The sequence below is a fragment of the Mandrillus leucophaeus genome, unplaced genomic scaffold (genome assembly GCF_000951045.1).
Source record: "Mandrillus leucophaeus isolate KB7577 unplaced genomic scaffold, Mleu.le_1.0 Scaffold62, whole genome shotgun sequence".
Taxonomy (NCBI): Eukaryota; Metazoa; Chordata; class Mammalia; order Primates; family Cercopithecidae; genus Mandrillus; species Mandrillus leucophaeus.
In genome coordinates this window covers 4,922,893-4,943,572 of record NW_012106697.1, presented here as the reverse complement: position 1 = coordinate 4,943,572, position 20,680 = coordinate 4,922,893, and the positions used below count along the sequence as shown (strand labels likewise).

The 20,680-nt window shown below is 46.7% G+C and overlaps 1 protein-coding gene across 3 annotated transcripts in view; it reads left to right on the top strand.

Annotated features, from left to right (window-relative positions):
• Positions 1-20,680, top strand: part of IRF2 (interferon regulatory factor 2) — an 86,146-nt gene that overhangs the window by 31,464 nt on the left and 34,002 nt on the right. For all 3 annotated transcript variants that reach the window (XM_012000156.1, XM_012000154.1, XM_012000155.1), the window contains exon 2: positions 13,700-13,792. In XM_012000156.1, coding sequence (XP_011855546.1) covers positions 13,706-13,792 — 87 coding nt within the window. In that variant the 5' untranslated portion in view covers positions 13,700-13,705. The remainder of the gene's footprint in view (positions 1-13,699; positions 13,793-20,680) is intronic.

Genomic DNA, 20,680 nt, shown 5'->3' with positions numbered 1-20,680 from the left:
GGAGGTTGCAGTGAGCCGAGATCATGCGCCTGCACTCCAGCCTGGGCGACAGAGCCAGACTCCATCTTAAACAAAACAAAACAACACAACCTCCTCCCCACCAACACACACACACACAAAGTTATCTTCTGAAGACCAAGAGAGAAGTACTTGGTATCAAGTGGTAAAAAACAAACAGGGCTGAGAGATTTAAGTAGGTTGGAGAAAGGAGTTTTGGGGCACAGGGGTTTTGTACTTCTTAGAGGTCCTGATACTAAAAATGAGGTCATTTTTAGAGTGGGAAGCAAAATGGCCCCATAACGAAGTGTTTGCTCTTCATATGCGCTGAAATGGCAGGAGGTGGAAACTGACAAATACTGAAGATGCTTATTAGTACTTCAGTGGTTTTCAGCACCTTAAATAAATGCCCATGTGACATTAACATTAAGATAGTGGAGTGTTTGCCTTCTGTGGGACTTACTTGTGCTTCTGAAATAGTTCTTCAAGTTAATCAGTTATGGGCTGGGCAGGGCACACTTTCCTCCCCTTCTGCCTTCAAAAGACCCTGTAAGCACCCAGGTGACCCTGCTTTATGGCAGACGCAGCAACTAACATGAAACAACTGGAGAATACACCCAGGTGATGCAAAGCTAGGAAAAAGCAGTTCTCTCTTGTTTTCTTAAAGACGGCGTGGAGGGGAAGGGGTGGCGAGAGGGCGAGTGTCTTTATTCTGGAGTATGGGAGTGTTTTCCTGGTCCGGACTACAAGAGGAAAGCCCGGGTTGGCCACAGGAAACGCAGCATGTGTTGTTGATGCCAACTCGCCAGGGAAGTATTGAACGGGGAAGGAAGTGTGACTTTAGAAGGGGCTGCATAAAGGAGGCTGGGAAACTGCTGCCTGTGCACCAGGGCCAGCTCAGGGGCTGGAACGGTGCTTGCCAGGCTGTGGGGATCTTGCGGCCCTGGCTGTGTCCCCTTCCACACAGGCTCCCAGTGCAGATGCCAGGTCAGACGGAGGTGTGGGGCCCTCTCTGCCTCTTGATGTGAACCCCGGTTTGGCCTGCCTGTGCGAGCCTCATATCCAAAGGCTAAGTAAGGGCCTAGGACTCCAGTTCAAATACAAGTTCTACCATTCAGTAGCTCTGTGACCTTGGGAAGTTACTTAACCTCACGTGCCTCAGTTTCTTCATCTATAAAATGGGGACCACAGTGGTACCCACATTCTTGGGACACTGTGAATCAGGTGAGCTTATCCTCTTAACGTGCTTAGAACGTGCCTAACACTGTTAAGCGCTTAATACTTATTAGCTATTGCTAATACCCTCATGGTGGAGGACATTGACAATATCCTGGCAAGTGGGACCCTCCCTTCTGGCCAGCTGGTATCATTTCCAAGGGTTTGCAGGTCTAGACCTGGATCAGGCAGTTACTCACACAGAAGCTCCCTTGCTTACCAACAGGTTGTGTTCCAAAGGTGATGAAGTTTGCAGAGTGTGCATCAGGCTTTTTAAAACGAAGCTTTTCTCAAAACAAAGCAGTTTCAGTGTCAGGCGCTCTACGGGGGTGTCCCCAGCAGGTATTTTCTTTCCACGGAACACCTGACCACTCCCTGTGATTTGGAAAGATTGGAACTGGCCTGGAAACTATGTGTCCATCTTTGATGACAAAGCTTTCCTCATCATGCTAGCCACGTTTCAGGCATTCAGGAGCCACCTTGTTGACTGCCCTGATAGGTAACAAGCCAATTGTTGCAAAACGTCTACTGGAGAGTGCTGGTCTACACTCACTGGGTGTTTGCTGGGTGCAGAGTACAAGGCGTGTTTAGGCCTAAGGAGCGTTGGTCTCAGTGGATTAAAGCACGTAACAATGAACCGGTGACTTTAGGGCAGTGTGAGATGCGTGCTAACTCGCTGTTAGAGGCAGTGAGTTTTCTGACTTCAAGGGAAAGGGGCATATATGTGTCTTGTGCTGGCCAGGCCAGGCGATGTGGAAAAGATGACGTTTGAACAATCTTTCAAGGTATGGCTGGACGTTTCCAGGCTGGGCCTTTCTCCTGAGCTCCAGCCTCGCACAGCTAATAGCGCAGCCACCACCTCTTTTTGGGAATCCCAAAGATCTCCAACTCAGTAGTCCCCAAACCACTCTCAGTATCCCTCCTCAAACATTCCGCATCTTCTCTTGCAGAGTGGCACTCCCACGCGTTATAGTCTAAGAAAGGGAAAAGGTCACACCCAGATGCGTGTGAAGAGGGAGGGGAGGCAGACATTCAGAAAGGAGAGCCTCGCAGATCTCTTTTCTCTGTGAAGCTGGCGGCAGGGAGGGATCTGAAATTGCACCTGTGGAAAACGGGAACAGCACCTGAGGAGAGGAAAGCGGGAAGATCTGCAGAGACTCTGAGAGCTCAGATGAGGCGATCAACCGTCCATCTGTTTTAAGGTGCTCCAGCCTATCACAAATGTTTGCGGTGTGAGCAAACAAGACGGAGGCGTGAGGCCCGTTTGTGGTGGGAAAGTGGTCAGGCCACTGTGTGGGAAGCAGAATGGGGCCAGGGCATGGGCATTCTAGGGAGCAGGGCAGGAGGCCTCTGTAGCTGGAATCCGTGTTAACGTTGCTGCCCGTGTTAATATATGGGCCTACGTAGTCTGAGTAAGTATAGGCCTCCACTGTGTGGAATGTGGAAGGGGATTGCAGGGAGGGTGGCCAGGACAGGGATGCTGCAGCAGCTCGGGGCAGAGTGGAGCAGCCCCTGAACAGGCTGCAGTGGGAGCATGGAAGAAGGCCATGGGTAACAGGGATGGTCCAGTGGATGGAGACTGCACCCCTTGGTGGCTGACATGGCAATGGGTTGGGGGGCCAGGGAAGTGGCTGCTGAGCCAGGGAAAGTCAAGAGAGTGTCAGCAGAGAGGTCTGGCTGCTTTCCCATTCGTGTTCTTGCGCTGTGTTTCTTATATCTGCCTAGGGAACTGCCTTTTGAGAGTTTGTGGGGGCCTTTCTCAGAAAAGCACACATCTGGGTGAACGTAACACATTGCATGTATTTTCAAGGCTTGATCTCTGGATGAAGCTCTGCTGTTCTTGTTAGTCTGCATTGAGAACTGTTCTCTAGAGTGACCACTGGGTCGTCTGCAGAACCAAGAGCCAGTGATAGGCAGGTGACTTTTGTGCACACACACATAGGGGCCCCAAGTCAGTTGACTCGATTGTGGTTGTGATGCAGCCCACGTTTCAGGTACCAGAGGAGTTTGTGGTCAGAGACAAGGTAAATTTTAGAAAGTAGCTATGGGAATAGCTTCCAAAAGGATATAGAAAACACACCTAATAGGAAACTTGTGCATAGAATGGCAAATATGTAAAACTATGATCTGGATGATTTTCAGCCTGGAAAACTAGTTTTGTGGTATTTAAAAGCATTTTAGACTTTTAATTTCATATACATTTATATTTCATTAATGATGAAATCTATTCACCACTGGCCTCCTGTTTTCCCATGACTCAGCTGGAGATGTTTATTAAACATCTGGAATCTGGAAGTCCATTGGGTTAATGGATACTAAATAACAGTGAATTGCTTATCAAAATTACTCTAGGATAATAAAAAAAATCCGGTTCTTATTTCATTAGAGTGGGGCCAGGGACTTATTTTTCCCCCCTGCCTCTTTTTTTTTTTTTTTTAAGTTTTAAGGTGATAGCGTTGCAAGACAGTTTTGGGCTAGTGGTATGACCAGAACAGAAAAGAATAAGGGTGGGTTATGATGTATTTGGAGAGCAGTCCTGCCCCATCATTCATCCTGAGAAATCTACAGAGTAGGAGAATTCGTGGTTGAATTGCTTAAAACCTTCTGAGGAAGACTGGCTGGAGACTCCCATTCTTAAATGAATCTATGACTTTCTAAAGTTCAACAAAACTTATAAAAATCAGTTTTGCGTTGGTGCAGATCATATGTATACTGAGAGGCATCCTTTTTACCGTATCTGGCCCTCCATCTAAACGTTAAACATCTTTCTGATTTCAGGACTGGCAATGGCTGATTTCAGCCTTCAGGGTCCCATCAGAGTCTGGAGAGTGATTTGAAAGTCACAGGCAGAGCAGGATTAAGCATGGCCACATAGGAAGGTCTCAGGCCACCTCTCTAATGTACAGGTCCTATTATCTTTGCTCTGAACATGCTATTTTCATGCCATGAAGTTCTCATCCGTTTTATTTCTACCTCTTAGCACTCAGTACAGCTCTTAGGGTCTGCTTCTCCTTGTTTTCACATATCCTGTTTTCCTGCATTCTACTTCCCACAGCGTCCCCTCCCTGTCTGCACCATCCACGTGCTTACACACACCTGCACACACACCCTCGGGAGGCAGTCCAGCCTTCTTCAATGTTTTTATACCCCTTTGACCCCAGGACCAGTATAATATAATGTGATGTGACATTAAATGGAAGAAACGTTTTGTAGAACAATGCTTACTTCACTTTGTTTGGGGTGCTCCCTCATTTTCCATTCTATCATGTTGTAGATTAAAATTAAATTAAAAGTGCTGATCTTAATGCAATAAACGATCCCATGACCCTCTGATGGGTTGTTAACAGAGACTTGCAAAGCACTGCTCTAGAGGTTTCTGGCATATTCTTTGAAGTCAGATGGATCTAGATTTGAATGTTTGCTTTACCACTTAATGGCTGTAAGTGGAGCTTTGTAAGTAGCTTCATTTCCTCATCTGTAGAATGGAGAGTAGCTACTCTGCCTTATGTAGCTTGTTGGAAGATTAAATGAAATAATGCATGAAAGGCATTTGGGCTGAAGGTCAGGCTCCTAGTAAGGGCTGGAATGGTATTAGTGATGGGGATGACGATGATGATGTTCAATTTCTAACTCCAGCTTTCTCTCAATTTACATAACTTTCATGGAAATTCTTACTTTTGCTGAAAAAGCACACAGAAATCATTGTGAGGAACTTGCATTTGGGAAAAGACTGTTGTGTGCCCAGGAAAAATTACTACTAAACACTGCTGTTAGATTCCTATACGCGCGTCATCGCATGTTTTTTTTTTTTTTTTTTTGTACATTTCCATAGCCATTGTCCTGACCTGGAGCAGTAGTTTCTAGCTCCCCTCCTTCCCTCCATTTGGCTCTGTATAGAGTGCTGGATGGCTTATGAAACTGAAGCATGGTTTTTCCCAAGTCACGCACTCAGAAGCTGTTAGCCGCCTGCGTAAACAAGCTCAGACTCTAGCTGGGCGTCCGAGACCCTCCTGAGGTTCAAATCCTGGCTCCTAATCTAGAGGTGTGGGTGTCTTGGACATTTTCTTTTCTTTCTTACTTCTTCTTTTTTGTGGGGGCTGCCTTTTTGGTTATGCTTTTCCTCATTTCTAAAATGAGGATAATAGGCTGGGCACGGTGGCTTATGCCTTTAACCTTAGCACTTTGGGAGGTTGAAGTAGGAGGATCGCTTGAGGCCAGGAGTTCGAACCACCTGAGGCAACATAGGTAGTGAAACCCCTGTTTCTACAAAAATATTTTAAAAATTAGGCCAGGCACAGTGGCTCACACCTTTAATCCCAGGACTTTGGGAGGCCAAGGCAGGTGGATCATCAGGTCAGGAGTTCAAAACCAGCCTCACCAACATGGTGAAAACCCGTCTCGACTAAAAATACAAAAACATCAGCCAGATGTGGTGGTGGGTGCCTGTAATCTCAGCTACTCAGGAGGCTGAGGCAGGAGAATTGCTTGAACCCGAGAGGCAGAGGTTGCAGTGAGCCGAGATTGCACCACTGTACTCTAGCCTGGGTGACAGAGCGAGACTCCGTCTCAAAACACAAAAACAAAAACAAAAAATTAGCTGGGCATGGTGCATGCACCTGTAGTCCTGGGTACTTGAGAGACTGAGGTGAGAGGATCTCTTGAGCCCAGGAAGTCAAGACTGCAGCGAGCCAGGATTGCACCACTACACTCTCGTGTGGGTGACAGAGTGAGACCCTGTCTCAAAAATAAAATGAAAAAATAAAATGGGGATACTAGTATTTAACTGGTTAGAGCTGTTATGATAGTTAAAAATGATTGATGTGAAATACCCAGCGCTTGCTTCTCACACACCAGTGACTCTTATATAGAAGACACCCATGTTGGTTCATAAGACAGTTGCTCTGCTCACATCAGCAAACACATCTTCAGTCCTGCTTTGGCCGCCGATACCAACCTTTTACCTCCCCTGGCTTGCCTGCCACCTTCTCCCTGCCTAGACAGCACCTCCCCATCCATTAAGGTCTTCCTTTGCCATAAAGCTTTCCCTTACCATAAAGCTTTCTCTTACAAGCCCATTTAACAATGATTTATGTATTCCTTATGAACTAGCTAACTTAGCTGGCAATTAATAATACACTACCTTCTGATCTTTATTGCATAGTCTTTTATTATTATAATTATAGGATTATTAGTTAGCTTTATGTGATTTATCTCTCATATCCTTAGTTAACTTATTTGTTCCTTGAGGGTAGTAATCATATCTCACCCATCTTTGAATCCCCCACAGCACTCAGCACAGTTCCTTGTGACAATGTGTGTTTAATGAATTTTTGCTGATCCACTGGGTGACTGGGTACCAAGAAAAGGCATTCCATGGCTGGGCACGGTGGCTCACGCCTGTAATCCCAGCACTTTGGGAGGCCAAAGTAGGCAGATCACAAGGTCAAGAGATTGAGATCATCCTGGCCGACATGATGAAACCCTGTCTCTACTAAAAATAAATTAGCTGGATATGGTGGTGGGCACCTGTAGTCCCAGCTACTCTGGAGGCTGAGGCAGGAGAATAGCTTGAACCCGGGAGGCAGAGGTTTCAGTGAGCTGAGATCGAGCCACTGTACTCCAGCCTGGCGACAGAGTGAGACCCTGTCTCAAAAAAAAAAAAAAAAGAAAGAAAAAGAAAAAAAAAGAAAAAGAAAAGCTCCACAGATAATATGAATCCCAGGATAATGTTATGTTCCTCAAGATTTGATTTATATTTGCTTTTGGTAGTTCCAGATCATTTTCATTTGATCAGGGATTGAGATGATTCAAAACTGGGTTTCAGCCTTTGATATTAGTTTATTTCTACTTAGTTGTATTACTTACAAAGCTTGTGGGGGTGTTTCCAGGAACCCCTTTTCCTAGCTGGGTCCTGTCTTCGATTTTTGTCTCCTTAGTCACCTGAGTGTGTCAAACGCTCTGCTCAGTTTCAAAGCCCCGCAGCCTCCTCTTCAGAAATGAGCAGCTGTCCCCGCGCTAGGATTACAGCAGCCCTGAATGTCAGGTTCACCGTCCTGGGGTTCTTTTTCTCCCAGATTTTGCCCCCCTAATTTTTAACTACCTTGTTAGCTCTCTGATGCATGTAAATGGATTTTAAAAATATATTTTGTCCATGTTTCTTAGCTAGTCAGCCTGAGAGTCAGGTCTGAATTACCTATTGCACCATTACCAGAAGCACCACCCCCATCTCAGCTAAGGAATTTATTACCTTAAGTCCAGCAGGCACATTTAGAAGTCTCTGGAACAGAGAATTAACATGATTAAATGGTATTTTAGGAAGATGACTGTCAGTGGTATGCAAGACAGAGAGGAGTTTGGAAAGTCTCAGTAAGTAGAACAATTAAGAGGTCATCATAACTCAGTGCTTTCTAAAGTAAGATGAAGGCAGAGGTTAGAGTGGATAAGCCTGAGCTTTTCATGTTAGACAGGCCTGAATTTAAATGAGAGTCTTGGCTCTCCACTTACTAGCAGGTGGGAAAGGATAATAAAGTCCCTATGTCCTAGGGTTGTAAGGGTTAAATGACAAAACTTGTAGAAAAGCCTAGGTTTTTTATTTTTTATTTTTAGAAAGGGGCTCTTTCTGCCACCCAGGCTGGAATGCGGTGGTGTGATCATGGCTCACTGCAGCCTTGAACTCCTGGGTTCAAGTGACTGTCCCACCTCAGACTCCCAAGTAGCTGAAACGACAGGAGTATCCCACCGTACCTAGCAAGAAAACCCTAGTTTTAATGCCTAGCACATAGTTAAGTGCTCTATAAGTGGTCACCGTTGCTCTTACTATTCCAAGAACCAAAATTCAGTTATTTGGGTGAAAATTCAACTTCATTGTTAATAGCACTAATCATGGCCATAGTACTGTCAACTTCATGGAGGATCAGTCGTGACTTACGAATCACAACGAATAGCTTGCGTGCCTTATATAGCAGGCTTGGCACCAGTGATATTCTCAGTACCCACCGTGGGCTGAATTGACTTATGGCCAGATGCCACGGTTTTGAAACCAGTCCCAACCTCAAATCTCAAAGGTGATTTTACAGATTGCCTTTCGTCAGGCTCCAGGGTAGATGCTTCAACTCTTTTACCTACTTTGAAGTACAGGTTGCTCATATATTAGGTTTGTAGGACCATAAAATTTCAGCATTTTACTTCTAAAAACAACCTGATGTACAAGAAGAGAAGCTTACAAAAAAAAAAAATCAAATTATGATTCATCGTATCATGGATAACCCCAGGAATCATCTGTTTAAAACGTCCCATTTTTCTAGATGATCAATGTGTGGACAGAAAGATGGAGTGATTAGCCCAAGGACACACACCAGCAATGGCAGAGTCAGGGCCGTGGCACAACTGTCCTGACTTCTGTGCATTTTGTTCTTAGACAAACATAGCCGCTCTGTGTCATCTCCACTGAGTTACCTGCCTGCTCTAACTCGGTTCGAGGTTCACATGGCCTGGCTGTTAGTGCCTGTGGGAGGCTTGCCTTATGGAAAGACCAGCACGTCACCCTGACTTTCAGTAATGGAAGCTGGATGATACATACCGAGTAAGCATCTTGCTTTCCAGTCCTCAGTCCCCTGACCCTCTGTGCCTGTCATCTCAGTCTTTTAATCTCTGGAAGCATAATTAATCTATTTTTAGTGTCCAACTAAATGATCCGTTTCTGGTGCTAGGCTTGAGGTAGATTCTGCCTTTGCTGTTTTTCACAGAAATAAAGATGTATGCTCACCCTCTGCTAGTCTAGAGAAACCTATGTCAAATGGCAACCTTTATAACCTCTCGCATGCCAAGCGCACTGGTAATGCACTACCTTCCTAGGGTGGGAGATGAGTCAGGGGAGAAAAAAATCAAGTCACAAAGGAGAAGGGCCTCCATGTGACTGGGTGAGCTTTTCATTGCGTCTCATTGGAGATGTTCTACCAACAAACAAACACAAACAAAACCTGAAATAAGTATAGACCTTTTTAAGTTTTTTTTTTTTTTACTCTGATAAAATACTTGTTTGATTTTTTGCCTTTTCTAAAAGTTACTTATAATTAATAACAGTCCTGATTTAAGATTATGAACTTTTCCAGTAAGCTTGAGGTTTGGCGGAGCTGCATCCTTACTAGACAGGCACACTGCGCAAGCGAGGAGCGGACCCAGCCGGTGGATGACAAGCCCGGCACGCCGACCAGCGGAGGAGTCTATCAGAATAGCCAAAATGACCACACGGCAGGAGCATGGGAGATCCAGGCCGTTAAGCATGGAAAATAAGGAGACTCTGGAGCTTTGCTTTCAGAGTGTGACCCAAGGACCCAGGGGCTTGTCAGAGATGCAGACCACAGGGGTTGCCTGGAATCCACTGACTTGGGATTCCTGTGTGCATTCAAGTTGGTGAAGCGCTGGTCTGGATTTGACAGTCAGCTCTTCCCTTTACTATTGGCCAAACTGACCCTATCATTCTTTTGCTAAAATCCTTCGGTTTCCTCTTTAGTCTTAGGTCATGGTCATGACCAAAATCCTAGGCATGATCTTCTGGGTGAGCTGGGTCTCTGGGCCCTGCCTGTCACTGACTGCCGTTCACAGGGGCCACCTTGCCTCGGGGCCTTTGCAGCTCTCCCTTCTGTGTTAGTTGCTCAGGGCTGCCATAACAGATGGTTTTCACACAACAGAAATGTATTCCATCACAATTCTGGAGGCCGGAAGTCTCAGATCGAGGCGTCAGTAGGGCCCTGCTCTGCCTCACGGCTCTCAGGAGAATCCTTCCTTGCCCGTTCCAGCTTCTGCGCATGGCGGGCTGCAGCGGCCTCACTGCAGTCTCTGCCTTGGGCTTCATGTGCCCATCCTCCCTGCGTCTGCGTCTTCACGCAGCATTCTTCTGTGTGTCCGTGTCCACACTTCCCTCTTCTTATGAGGACATCCGGTTCCTGCGAGCTACTGGTCACAATATTTTGTCAGCTGATCATTGTATATAACCTTGTCTTACGTGTTTCTGTTTGAAGATACTCTCTGTAATATTTACTGTTGATTGATTAGCACTGAACTCACAGCACTATAATGCATGCCTGAGAAAGCTTATCTAATATACATATTTTCCCTGTAAGGCACATCATAGCCTTCTGGTTCTTAGGAACCCGGGAAGGCATTTCAGCACAATGCCTGGGGGCCATTTGAAACAACAAAGTCACCAACCAAAAGCACAACGATGCAAAAATGTCGCACTCCGTAGCCTGTGAAAAGGACACTTGTTTGCCATAGGAGAGCAAGAGCAGGAAGGCGGAGTGTGGCCTTGTCCAGCTTCAGCTGGGAACACGTGCGTCAGATGACTTGAATTCAGCACACGTCCGCAAGTGACCACAAACGCACCAAGTATTGATTTGGGGGTTGCGGAGATGTTTTAGTGAGTAGGCAAATTCACAGATACAGAATCTGCGAACGGCGTGGATCGAATGTGTCTTCACACACAGGCTTTAGTTTTAAAGACAGAAAGTTGGGTTTTTTGTCTTGGTGCTTTGCTTTACCTGACAATTGACTTTTCAACTACTGTTTCCGTTTCAAACTGATCTTCATTGTCTTTCAGGGAGATTCTCATCTGTGTGAACTTTGAAAGCCATCACTAACATGAGAACAGGCACCACCGTGGGCTGGTGGGGCACCTGAGAGGAACCATACCATATGGCTTTTTGAACTATTTCAGATGGGACTTCTCCCCCACCCCCCTGCCCCCCACCCAACTGGGTTATTTGTGAGAAAGATAATGGAGGAAATATGATATTATTCTGAGTACTAGCTGGAAGCAGGGCCACTTCCACACTCCGCTCATGTTTCCATATTGCTAGGCTCAGGCTCAGCTGCAGTGCCAGGGACCACACACAGCGCTTCTGCACATCAGGCTGCCAGGAGAACTGGCATCTGTTGCTCTCCACTCGTGACCACTGTACCTACCCCTATTCCTGTAACTACTCTTCCCTCGCTCTTCCCTCTACTTTCTTGACTGCTCTGGATTTAGTGGTCTCCAATCTGTGTCTTGAGGTCTTTTCCAGAGGGAGGATCAGGCTGGGCTGGTGGTCACTACCCTGGCGGGCAGAGCTCTCGCAGGGTAAGCCTCTGAGGGGTCGCCAGTGCACCTCTCTATGCACAGCTTTCCCCAGCACTCCCCAGACTTTTCTGAAACTCTTTATCATCTTGTAGCCAGGAGTCTTCGTGGAGCATGGTACCTCCCTTCTTTCCAGTGTCCTGTTAGATCGGGAGTTCCTAGACGGTAGGGAGTATCATCTTTCCCCTTTCCTGGAGCATCATTCTCAATACATGATCTTTGAATGAGTGGGTGAACAAATGAGTGAATGGAACAAATGAATGAATGAGACCAAGAGCAGCAGTATCTGCAACTCCTTGCGGCCATTCCATGTCCTCGTGAAGTGTCTCTAAGGTTCCTGTTTGTGTCTCAAAGATTGGTGGCTGGAGCCTCCATATGAGTGGATGAGGCCAGCCTCTGACGGCACCCCACCTAGGCTGTGAGAGCGATCTTCCGAGCTGGCCTGGGCCTTGTAGTGAGTGTTTCCTGTGTGGAAGGCAACATTTGGGCTTTGTAGGACTAGCAAAAGACCTAGAAGAGGGCGGAGCATGGGAGCTCATGTCTGTAATCTCAGCACTTTGGGAGGCCAAGGTGGGAGAATTGCTTGAGCCCAGGAGTTGAGACCCCATCTCTACAAAAATTTAAAAATAATTAGCTGGGCGTGGTGGCTCACACCTGTGGTCCCAGCTGCTCGGGAGGCTGAGGTGGGAAAATCGCTTGAACTCAGGAGGTTGAGGCTGCAGTGAGCCGTGATCATGCCACTGCACTCCCATCCGGGTGACAGAGTGAGACCCAGCCTCCAGAACAAAAGAAGGTGATGTTCTTGCTATGTAGAACTTAAATTTGGTTGGAGAAGAGAGTGGAGTGTACACGGCTGAGAAGCGTACAGGTAAAGCAAGGGATAAGATGAAAGACTTCACTTAAAACAACTGCCCTAAAGCAATGTTTGATTTTTCAGAGGAGCAGTGTAGGATTAGTGAGTATCGTAGGAGCTGGAGGCAGAGGGACTGCTTTAGGCGAGAGTGGTCTCGGAAGCCCCTGTGGAGGAGGAGGCTGGGTCTTAGAGGGCGGATAAGGACCTGCAAGGCCAGGGAATGAAGAGCAGAGGGCATGGGATGAGCACGGAGCGGGAGGTGTCTGCAGTATTCAGTGGGCCCGACTGCAGGAGGCATACAAGGAAAAGGCTGTGGACTCCTGCAGGCCCGGGGTGAGGCCGGGGGGGTCGTGGAAGGATGCTTGTAACTCTGGCATGTTCAGGGCACAGGGAATAGAGGAGAGAGGAAGTTCGTGGCAAGCTGGAAAGGAGAGTTATTGAGACATCAGCCCAAATGCCAATGAATAGAATTTTCAGAGCTCAGTTTTGGAGGAAATGAACCAAAGAAGGAAGGGACGCATCAGGATTGAGAAGAGGATTACAGTGTCACACTGTCCGTGAGGTCCTATAGAACGGAGGCTTGCACCGGAACCGTCTTCGCTTTTGGACCCCAGATTAGAAGTAAATGCAGGCATAGATAGGGTGAAGATGGGTGGGGGACAGTGTGGAAGGTGCTTTGTTAGTGATTCCCCTCTGGATCTGTTCTGATGGACAAGGGGAAGTCTATCTTAGAAAGGCATCTGGAAGCAGCGGGGGGCATTGTGTGGGCTGGCAGAGGAATGGCAGTCAGACTAGGAGAATGATTTTCAAAGGGAAAGTAAGTTAAAGGAAAAGGGGGTGATGTCAGGTCAGAGGGGAGGCTGGCATTGAAGAAAGACACTTGGGTGAGAGATTGCACTCCGGTAAAAGCAAAACCAAAGGAGATACCTGTGCAGGGTGCCGGGGGCTCTGGAAATAAAGTCGGGAGGGATGGGTAATTGGTGGAAAACTTTGGGAAAGCCAAATTAACTGATTCCTTTCGAGCTTTAAATGTTAATATTGGGGGTTGAAAGCGTTTGTATAACCCAGATTCTCAAAAGGAATGGCTTGACTGTCAGTGCTTTCCGACAACTGCTTTGCTCTGCCCACCCCGGCTCTTGGAAGGATAATCCCCAAAGGCACTGGGGCCTCCGAGCAACTGAAGCCTCAAAATATGGCCAGGGTAGTGGGGATAAAGCCCCCCTCGAGGCAAAGTCCCAGGGAGGAGTACTAGTCCTCGTCTCCAATGTCCATAGGACCTTCCCAGTGGAGGGCAGGCCTGGACCATCCTGTGTCCCCAGATAGCCTCCTGGCCAGCACGAGGGCTGGGCTTGCACAGGTGGCTCTAGGACACAGCCCCTGAGTACACCAACCCCCCAGTTCACCAGTCCCCACGCCCAGGAAAGGAGAGAAGGAAAGGGTCAGGCGGGGTGTAGAACTCTGCGGCGCGGACACCACAATGAGTGGCACCAACGCCTGACGCTGTGTTTCTCTCCCGCAAGGGCACCATGCCGGTGGAAAGGATGCGCATGCGCCCGTGGCTGGAGGAGCAGATAAACTCCAACACGATCCCAGGGCTCAAGTGGCTTAACAAGGTGAGTGGATCAGGATGGGTGTATGTGTGAGAGAGGTCCTGGCTGAAACACGCCCAAGCAGACTGCCGAAAGTAAAATTGTTTGTATTCAAAATCTTAGGCTCATTCATGACAAAAAACAGCCAATGGAAAATGATTATAAAACATCAAGTTATCATCTCAAAGGCTTTTTTTCTTTTAGAGACAGGGTCTCACTATATTGCCCATGCTGGAGTGCAGTGGTGCGATTGCAACTCACTGCAGCCTCGACCTCTTGGTTCGAGTCATCCTCCCACCTCAGCCTCCAGAGTAGCTGGAACTACAGGTAAACGCCACCACACCTGGCTAATTTTTGTATTTTTTTTTTGTAGAGCTGAGGTCTCACCATGTTGCCCAGGATGGTCTTGAACTCCTGGGCTGAAGTGATCCTCCCACTTCAGCCTCCCAAAGTGTGGGGATTACAGGCATGAGCCACTGAACCCGGTCGCAAAAGGATTTGTATCCTCTCCGACTATAGCCTCAGCCTGGAGTCTCCAGTGTCTGCTCACCTTTGGTGTCTTGGCTGACTGCCTGTGGAAAGCTTCTTGCTGTGTTGTTCTTTGAGGATTCTTACCCTCTTCCTTCTCCAAATTGCTTTTTTTTGCTTCTCCTGGCCTTTTAGGACTAGAGGACATGGAAACTCCAGGGTTTTATATTAGGAATGGAGCATTTCCTTTTCAATGTTCTCTATTTAAAGAAAGCTTGTTTTTGTCTTTAAGAAAAAGCCTTCTTTTTACCTCTGTAATGAAGCCCATCTGTGTGCCCACCTTTCCTGAAAAAGCAGCCAGTCCTTTACAACCTGCCCTTTCCATGCACAAACCCTCCCTTACTTTGCTAACCTAACACTCTGAATTTAATTGATCCTAGCTATTAGGGGTGAATCAGAAAGAGATAATGTAGGTAAAAATGAAAAACTTCTAGAACTATATAATCTAGAAAAACAACTAAATATATATCATGCCTTCTTTAAGGAGGCCCAGGAGAGAAGTTCCTCTCCTACCAGGGACACTTCTGAGTAAATGCCTTTTTCCTCTCCCTCCCTTTTTCTTTTTTAATCTTAAGGACACAATGAATAATTTAGCTGGCCAGGCTTTATCTTTGTATCAGGTGCAAGAGCTTAGAGCCAGATTGCAGTTTGTAGCTTGCTTCCAACAAGGGAACAGGATATTGCAGTGTAATTTTTTTTAACTAATATCATTCCTGGCCTTATTGGGTCTTTTCAGATATCTTTTAAATCTTATTTCTTTTTGTCCTTTTCCTTTTATCCACTTATTTAGATTTTTTTTTTTTTCTTTAAACAAGGTCTCCCTCTGTCGCCTAGGCTGGAGTGCAGTGGCACGATCTCAGCTCACTGTAACCTCTGCCTCCGGGCTCAAGCAGTCCTCCCACCTTTGTCTCCCAAGTAGCTGGGACCACAGGTGCACTCCTGGATAATTTTTGAATTTTTTTTGTAGAGATGGGGTTTCACTGTGTTGCCCAGACTGGTCTGGAACTCCAGGACTCAAGTGATCTGCCTGCCTTGGCCTTCCAAAGTGCTGGGATTACAGGCATGAGCCACAGTGCCCAGCCTTATTTTGAATTTAATGTTACTGTGTTGAATAGCTCTGTTTGAGCCTTTCTGAAACAAGGTGGGGCACTAAGTAAATAGAAATGAAGAAACCATATGCTTATTCCCTGTGACCTGTCACATATCTCAAGGTCTTAACGCAAACAATGTATTTTTCTAGAGTTGCTCTATCTATAGTGTTTTAGATTTACATATGTAATCAGCTTCTTCCAAAGAAACAAACAAGAAATGGAGGAGCTCCTTGGTCAGCTCAGTTAGCAGGGGTGCCATGGGGGTATAAGGAAGGGGGGACCAGAGTAAAGGGGAGCTGGAGAGCCAGGGTAGCAAATGACAGTGAATGAAAGCTGACGAGTACTCAGCACTTACTGTGTGCCAGGCACCCTTCTAAGCAAGGTACATGCATTAACTTACCTTCTGCCATCATGGGGTAGGTACAGTTAATATTTTCCATTTTACAGACAAGGAAACCGAGGCACAGAGAGGTTAGGTAGGATTCTGTCTTGAGGAACAGGTAGCATCACTGTTTGATGTGGAGTGGAAGAGGAAAGCCTATGTTCTTGTGTTCTAAAGAGAAGTAAGTTGTCTGTTTTTGCTTTTCCTTTTTTAAAACTACCTCCACCAGTTTTGGTTGGCTTGATGCAGTGGAGAACAGACAGTGTCTCACACCAATCGTGTTGAGCAGGTGCCTGGTATGTTGACCTCTGTGATTGGTTTAGACTAACCATTAGTGCCTTCTTGGTGCGGTAGTGGATGGAACTCTGGCTCCCCGAGAAGATATGTCCACATCCTCACCCCCAGAACCTGTGGATGTCACCTCATTTGGAAAAGGGGTTTTTGCAGATATGGTGAAAGACCTTGACATGAGATCATCCTGGATTTTCTGGGTGGGCCCTAACTCCAATGAGGAGTGCCTTTATAACACACGGAGGAGGAGAAGGCACGCACAGAGGAGAGGGGCGTGAGGACTGAGGCAGAGACTGGAAATAGGCAGCCACAGCCGAAGGAATCCAAAAAGAGGCGAGGAAGGAATCTTCCCAGAGCCTTTGAGAGGAGTGAGCCCTGGCTGGGCGCGGTGGCTCACGCCTGTAATCCCAGCACTTTCGGAGGCCGAGGTGGGCAGATCACCTGAGGTCAGGAGTTTGAGACCAGCCTGACCAACATGGTGAAACTCCATCTCTACAAGCACAAAAATTAGCTGGGTGTGGTGGAGGGTGCGTATAATCCCAGCTACTTGGGAGGCTGAGGCAAGAGAATCGCTTGAACCCAGGCGGTTGAGGTTACAGTGAGCTGAGATTGCGCCACTGCCCTCCAATCTGGGCAACAGAGCAAGACTCCGTCTCAAAAATAAATAAATAAATAAATAGAAGGAGTGAGCCCTGCAGACACCTTGATTTTGGACTTCTGGCCTTCAGGACTGTGATGGAATACAGTGCTGCTGCTGTAAGCCACCCATTTTGTGTAATTTTTCACGACAGTCTTAGGAGATTGATGCACCCTCTAAGGGTCACCTCCTTACTGGGACTCTCGGTTGAGATGCCTTCTCTTCCATCTATTTTGTCCGTGTTTTTCTGGTACAGGACCAGAAGGCAAATGGATTTCTCTTTGTGCAAATGAACACTTGGCCCCTTTCAGGCAGCCCTTCCCTGCGGAGCGTCGCTCATCTGACTCTTGGCTCGAGAGTTCTCTTCCCGAGGCAGGGAAGGAAAGGAGACCTCTGTCATCTCACTGGGCTCCTCCGCTAGAGCTGGACGTGAGCCAGGCTGATGAAGAAGAGCGTGCCCGTGGCTGTTGGCCCGTGCCGCCTCTCAGCACCGCCCTGGCACAGAGGCCAAGGCCTGCACTGTGGCCCCGAGGCCCCGTCAAGCTGCATCCTGCTGAGGCCTAGCCAGAGTGGGCACGTGTGCTGCTCGTGCACATGGGCATTGCCATCACTGTCACTGCAGACCTCGGCTGGGGTCAGGATCTCTTCTCTCCATACCTACACTCCCACGGGGCGTCTTTTTATAGGTTTCCGCTAACTTAGGCTTGTTGGCATTCATCCGTCCATATAAATACTTAACGGAGAGCCTAATGTTCTTCCCTCCCATTCACAAGCATTCTGCCTGGAAATCCTTGTTTATATTTTGAGTGGCTTGAGATCATTCCAAGATACCTTTTGCCACTGAAGACTGTTGTGACTGTTAGAAAACACTGTCCCTGGGGCTGTGGGACTCACTTCTGCTTCAGTCGGCATTCAGGATGTGTTCGTGTTTACCGTGAAGTGCTCCAGGCTGGAAGCCCCATGCACTGGAGCCTTGGCCGTCTTTATCGTGTCTGCTTGCTCAGGGCCAGGCCTAGTGCCTGGTAAGTGGGAGGCCCTCTGTCAAAATTGTTCTGGGAATACGCAGATGAATGTCGTGGTCTTGAAGGGGAGCAACGTTGGTGGTATTTTTGTTCTGTTAAGATAATCAGATTTATGGACACTGGGTTGGCAGTTGTCACATGGCTCTCAGAAAGTCCGTTCAACCTACTCCATTTTTAGTACGAGAGAAAGAGTTGGTTCGTTAACGCCTTACGTTTGTTTCCATCCCCTATTGTCTTAGTCTGTTCCCTGTTGCTTATAACAGAATACCTGACTCTGGATAGTTTGTAAAGAAAAGGAATTTATTTCTTACAGTTATGGAGGCTGAGAAGTCCAAGGTTGAGGGGCTGTATCTGGTTGAGGGCCTTCTTGCTGGGGGGGACCCTCTGCAGAGTCCTGAGGCAGTGCAGGATATCACCTGGTGCGGGGGACGAGTGTGCGAACACAGGTCTCTCTTCCCCTTAAAAAGCCACAATCCTACCCCCATGACAGCTCATTAATCCATTAATCCCTGAATGGATTAATCCATTCATGAGGGCAGGGCCCTCGTGACTCAATCACCTCTTAAAGGCCCCACCTCTCAGTCATGCCACATGGGGGATTAAATGTCAATATAAGTTTCGTAGGGGGCAAATATTCAAACCATAGCGCCTACTTTTAATAAGTTTGAAGGAGGGTGGGAATGGAATGGGTCCCTTGGATTCCTCTGAAGGAACAGCGAGGAAGTTTGGAAAAGTGCTTTATAACCAGCTTATGAATGAGGCCTTGGCTGGGCCATTTGCCTTTGGTTATAGGTATTTGCAAATGTGCATAGCATATTTGAGTAGCCCAATGACCAAAAAAAAAAAAAGAATAGGATAGCAAATTTTCATATGCCTGCATCTAGATGTATGAATATTTTGCCTTATCTTTGTGTGTGTGTGTGTGTGTGTGTGTGTATCTGTGTGTATCTGTGTGGTATTTTAAAGCAACTCCCTGACAGTGTACATTGTGAGACATAAGGACATTTTCTTATATATCCACAATATACCATTGTTAATTGGACAAAATTAATACTGTTTAATATCATCACTGCCCCATTCATATTCAAAATGCCTTGAGTATTCCCAAATAATCTTGTTACAGTTGATTTGTTCAAATCAGAGTTCAAAGGCTGTCCACAGGCTGTGTTTCGTGTTTATGACTCTACGTCTCTGCTGACTGTGGGCAGTAACCTCTGTTTTTTTCCTTCTTGCCATTGACTTGTTGAGACCAGGTTAGTTTTGGGTTTGTCCACGTGCTTGCTTGTGGTTCCCTGGGCCATTTCTTGAGGAAGGAAGGAGGCAGCCACATCCGGGGTCCCAGTTTCTCTCACAGCTCCATGTGACCCCCAACACTGGTGGGGTTATTGATTTCTTATTTCCTGGGGGAGATCCTCCTGGATCCATGCACTAAGGCAGGGGAATCATCAGACCTTTCCCTTTTTTTCACTTTGAAAGTAGACTTGTGTTTGTGTAAACATCAGGCTGTCTCTGACTGAGGTAAGGAGTCCAAACAAAAATAGCACAGTAATTGGAACATCTTGCAAATGCTGGGGGGAAGAAGAGGCAGAGGAGATAACAGAACTAGTTTCCATGTGGGGCCAAGGAACATTTTTGTTCTACATTGCTCAAGATAATCTCAGATGCTTTTCTGAAGTCAAGCAGTGCTCATCTCTCCTGCCTTCCTTCAGATGGGCAGAGTTCTGCACACATGTACAAATGGTGGGCCCTGGCATGGGGCGTCTATCCATGCACAGCGTGTACCACCACCACATGTGCAGGACTGGTCACTCGGGGATGGGACACCTAGCACGTACTGACGTCATAGGGTCTACACACACATAGCAACACCGTCATGCCCCATGGAACGCACAGCTTGTGACCAGAATGTTTGCTGGTCAGAATCTCTTTCAGTTTTAAGATGAATCTTGCTTTCTCTTACCTTTTCACATGGTCTTCTTCAAAAAAAGAATCTGTGATTTGATTTTAAAGATATTTCTGATAAGTTTATTAGTCTTTTCTTTTTTTTCCTGAAATACGAAAAACTAGTGAAAAGTGACATGTAGTTTAAAAAATATGCAGCCATCACCACTGTCCAGTTCCAGAACGTTTTATCCCTCCAAAAGGAAATGCTATATCCGTTAAGCAGTCACTTCCCATTTCCCTCCCCGCTAGCTTGTGGCAACCACTAATCTCCTCTCTGTCTCTATGGATTTGCCTTTTCTGGATATTTCATGTAAATGGAATCATTCAATATTTGGCCTTTTGTGTCTGGCTTCTTTCACTCAGCGCAATGTTTTCAAGGTTCATCTACGTGGTAGCATGTGTCAATACTCCATTCCTTTTTGTGGCTGAATAATATTCCATTGTATGGATATACCACATTTTGTTTGCGCATTCGTCAGCTGATGGACACTCGGGTTGTTTCTATCTTTCGGCTTTTGTGACTAGTGCTGCTATGAGCATTTGTGTATAAGTTTTGGTTTGAATGTTGGCTTAGAATTCTTTGGGTGTATATCCAGGTGTAAAATTACTGGGTCATCAGGTAATTCTGTGTTTCACTTTCTTGAGGAATGGCCAGACTTTTTCTCCAGAGTTGGCTGCACTGTTTTGCATTCACACAGCAATGTATGAGGATTCCAGTTTCTCCACATCCTCACCAGCGTTTGTTATTTGTGTATCTGTTTTTGGAGACATGTCTATGGGTTAGTCTGTTTTGTGTTGCTATAAAGGACTACCTGGGGCTGGGTAATTTATAAAGAAAAGAGGTTTCTTTGGGTCAGGGTTCTAGGCTGTACAAGAAGCATGACCTTGGCATCTGCCTCTAATAAGGCCTCAGGATGGGAGACAAAGGGCATTACATGGCACGAGAGGGAGGAAGAGAGAAAGATGCAGGCGCCAGGCTCTTTTGAATAATCAGCTCTCACAGGAGCTAATGGAGCG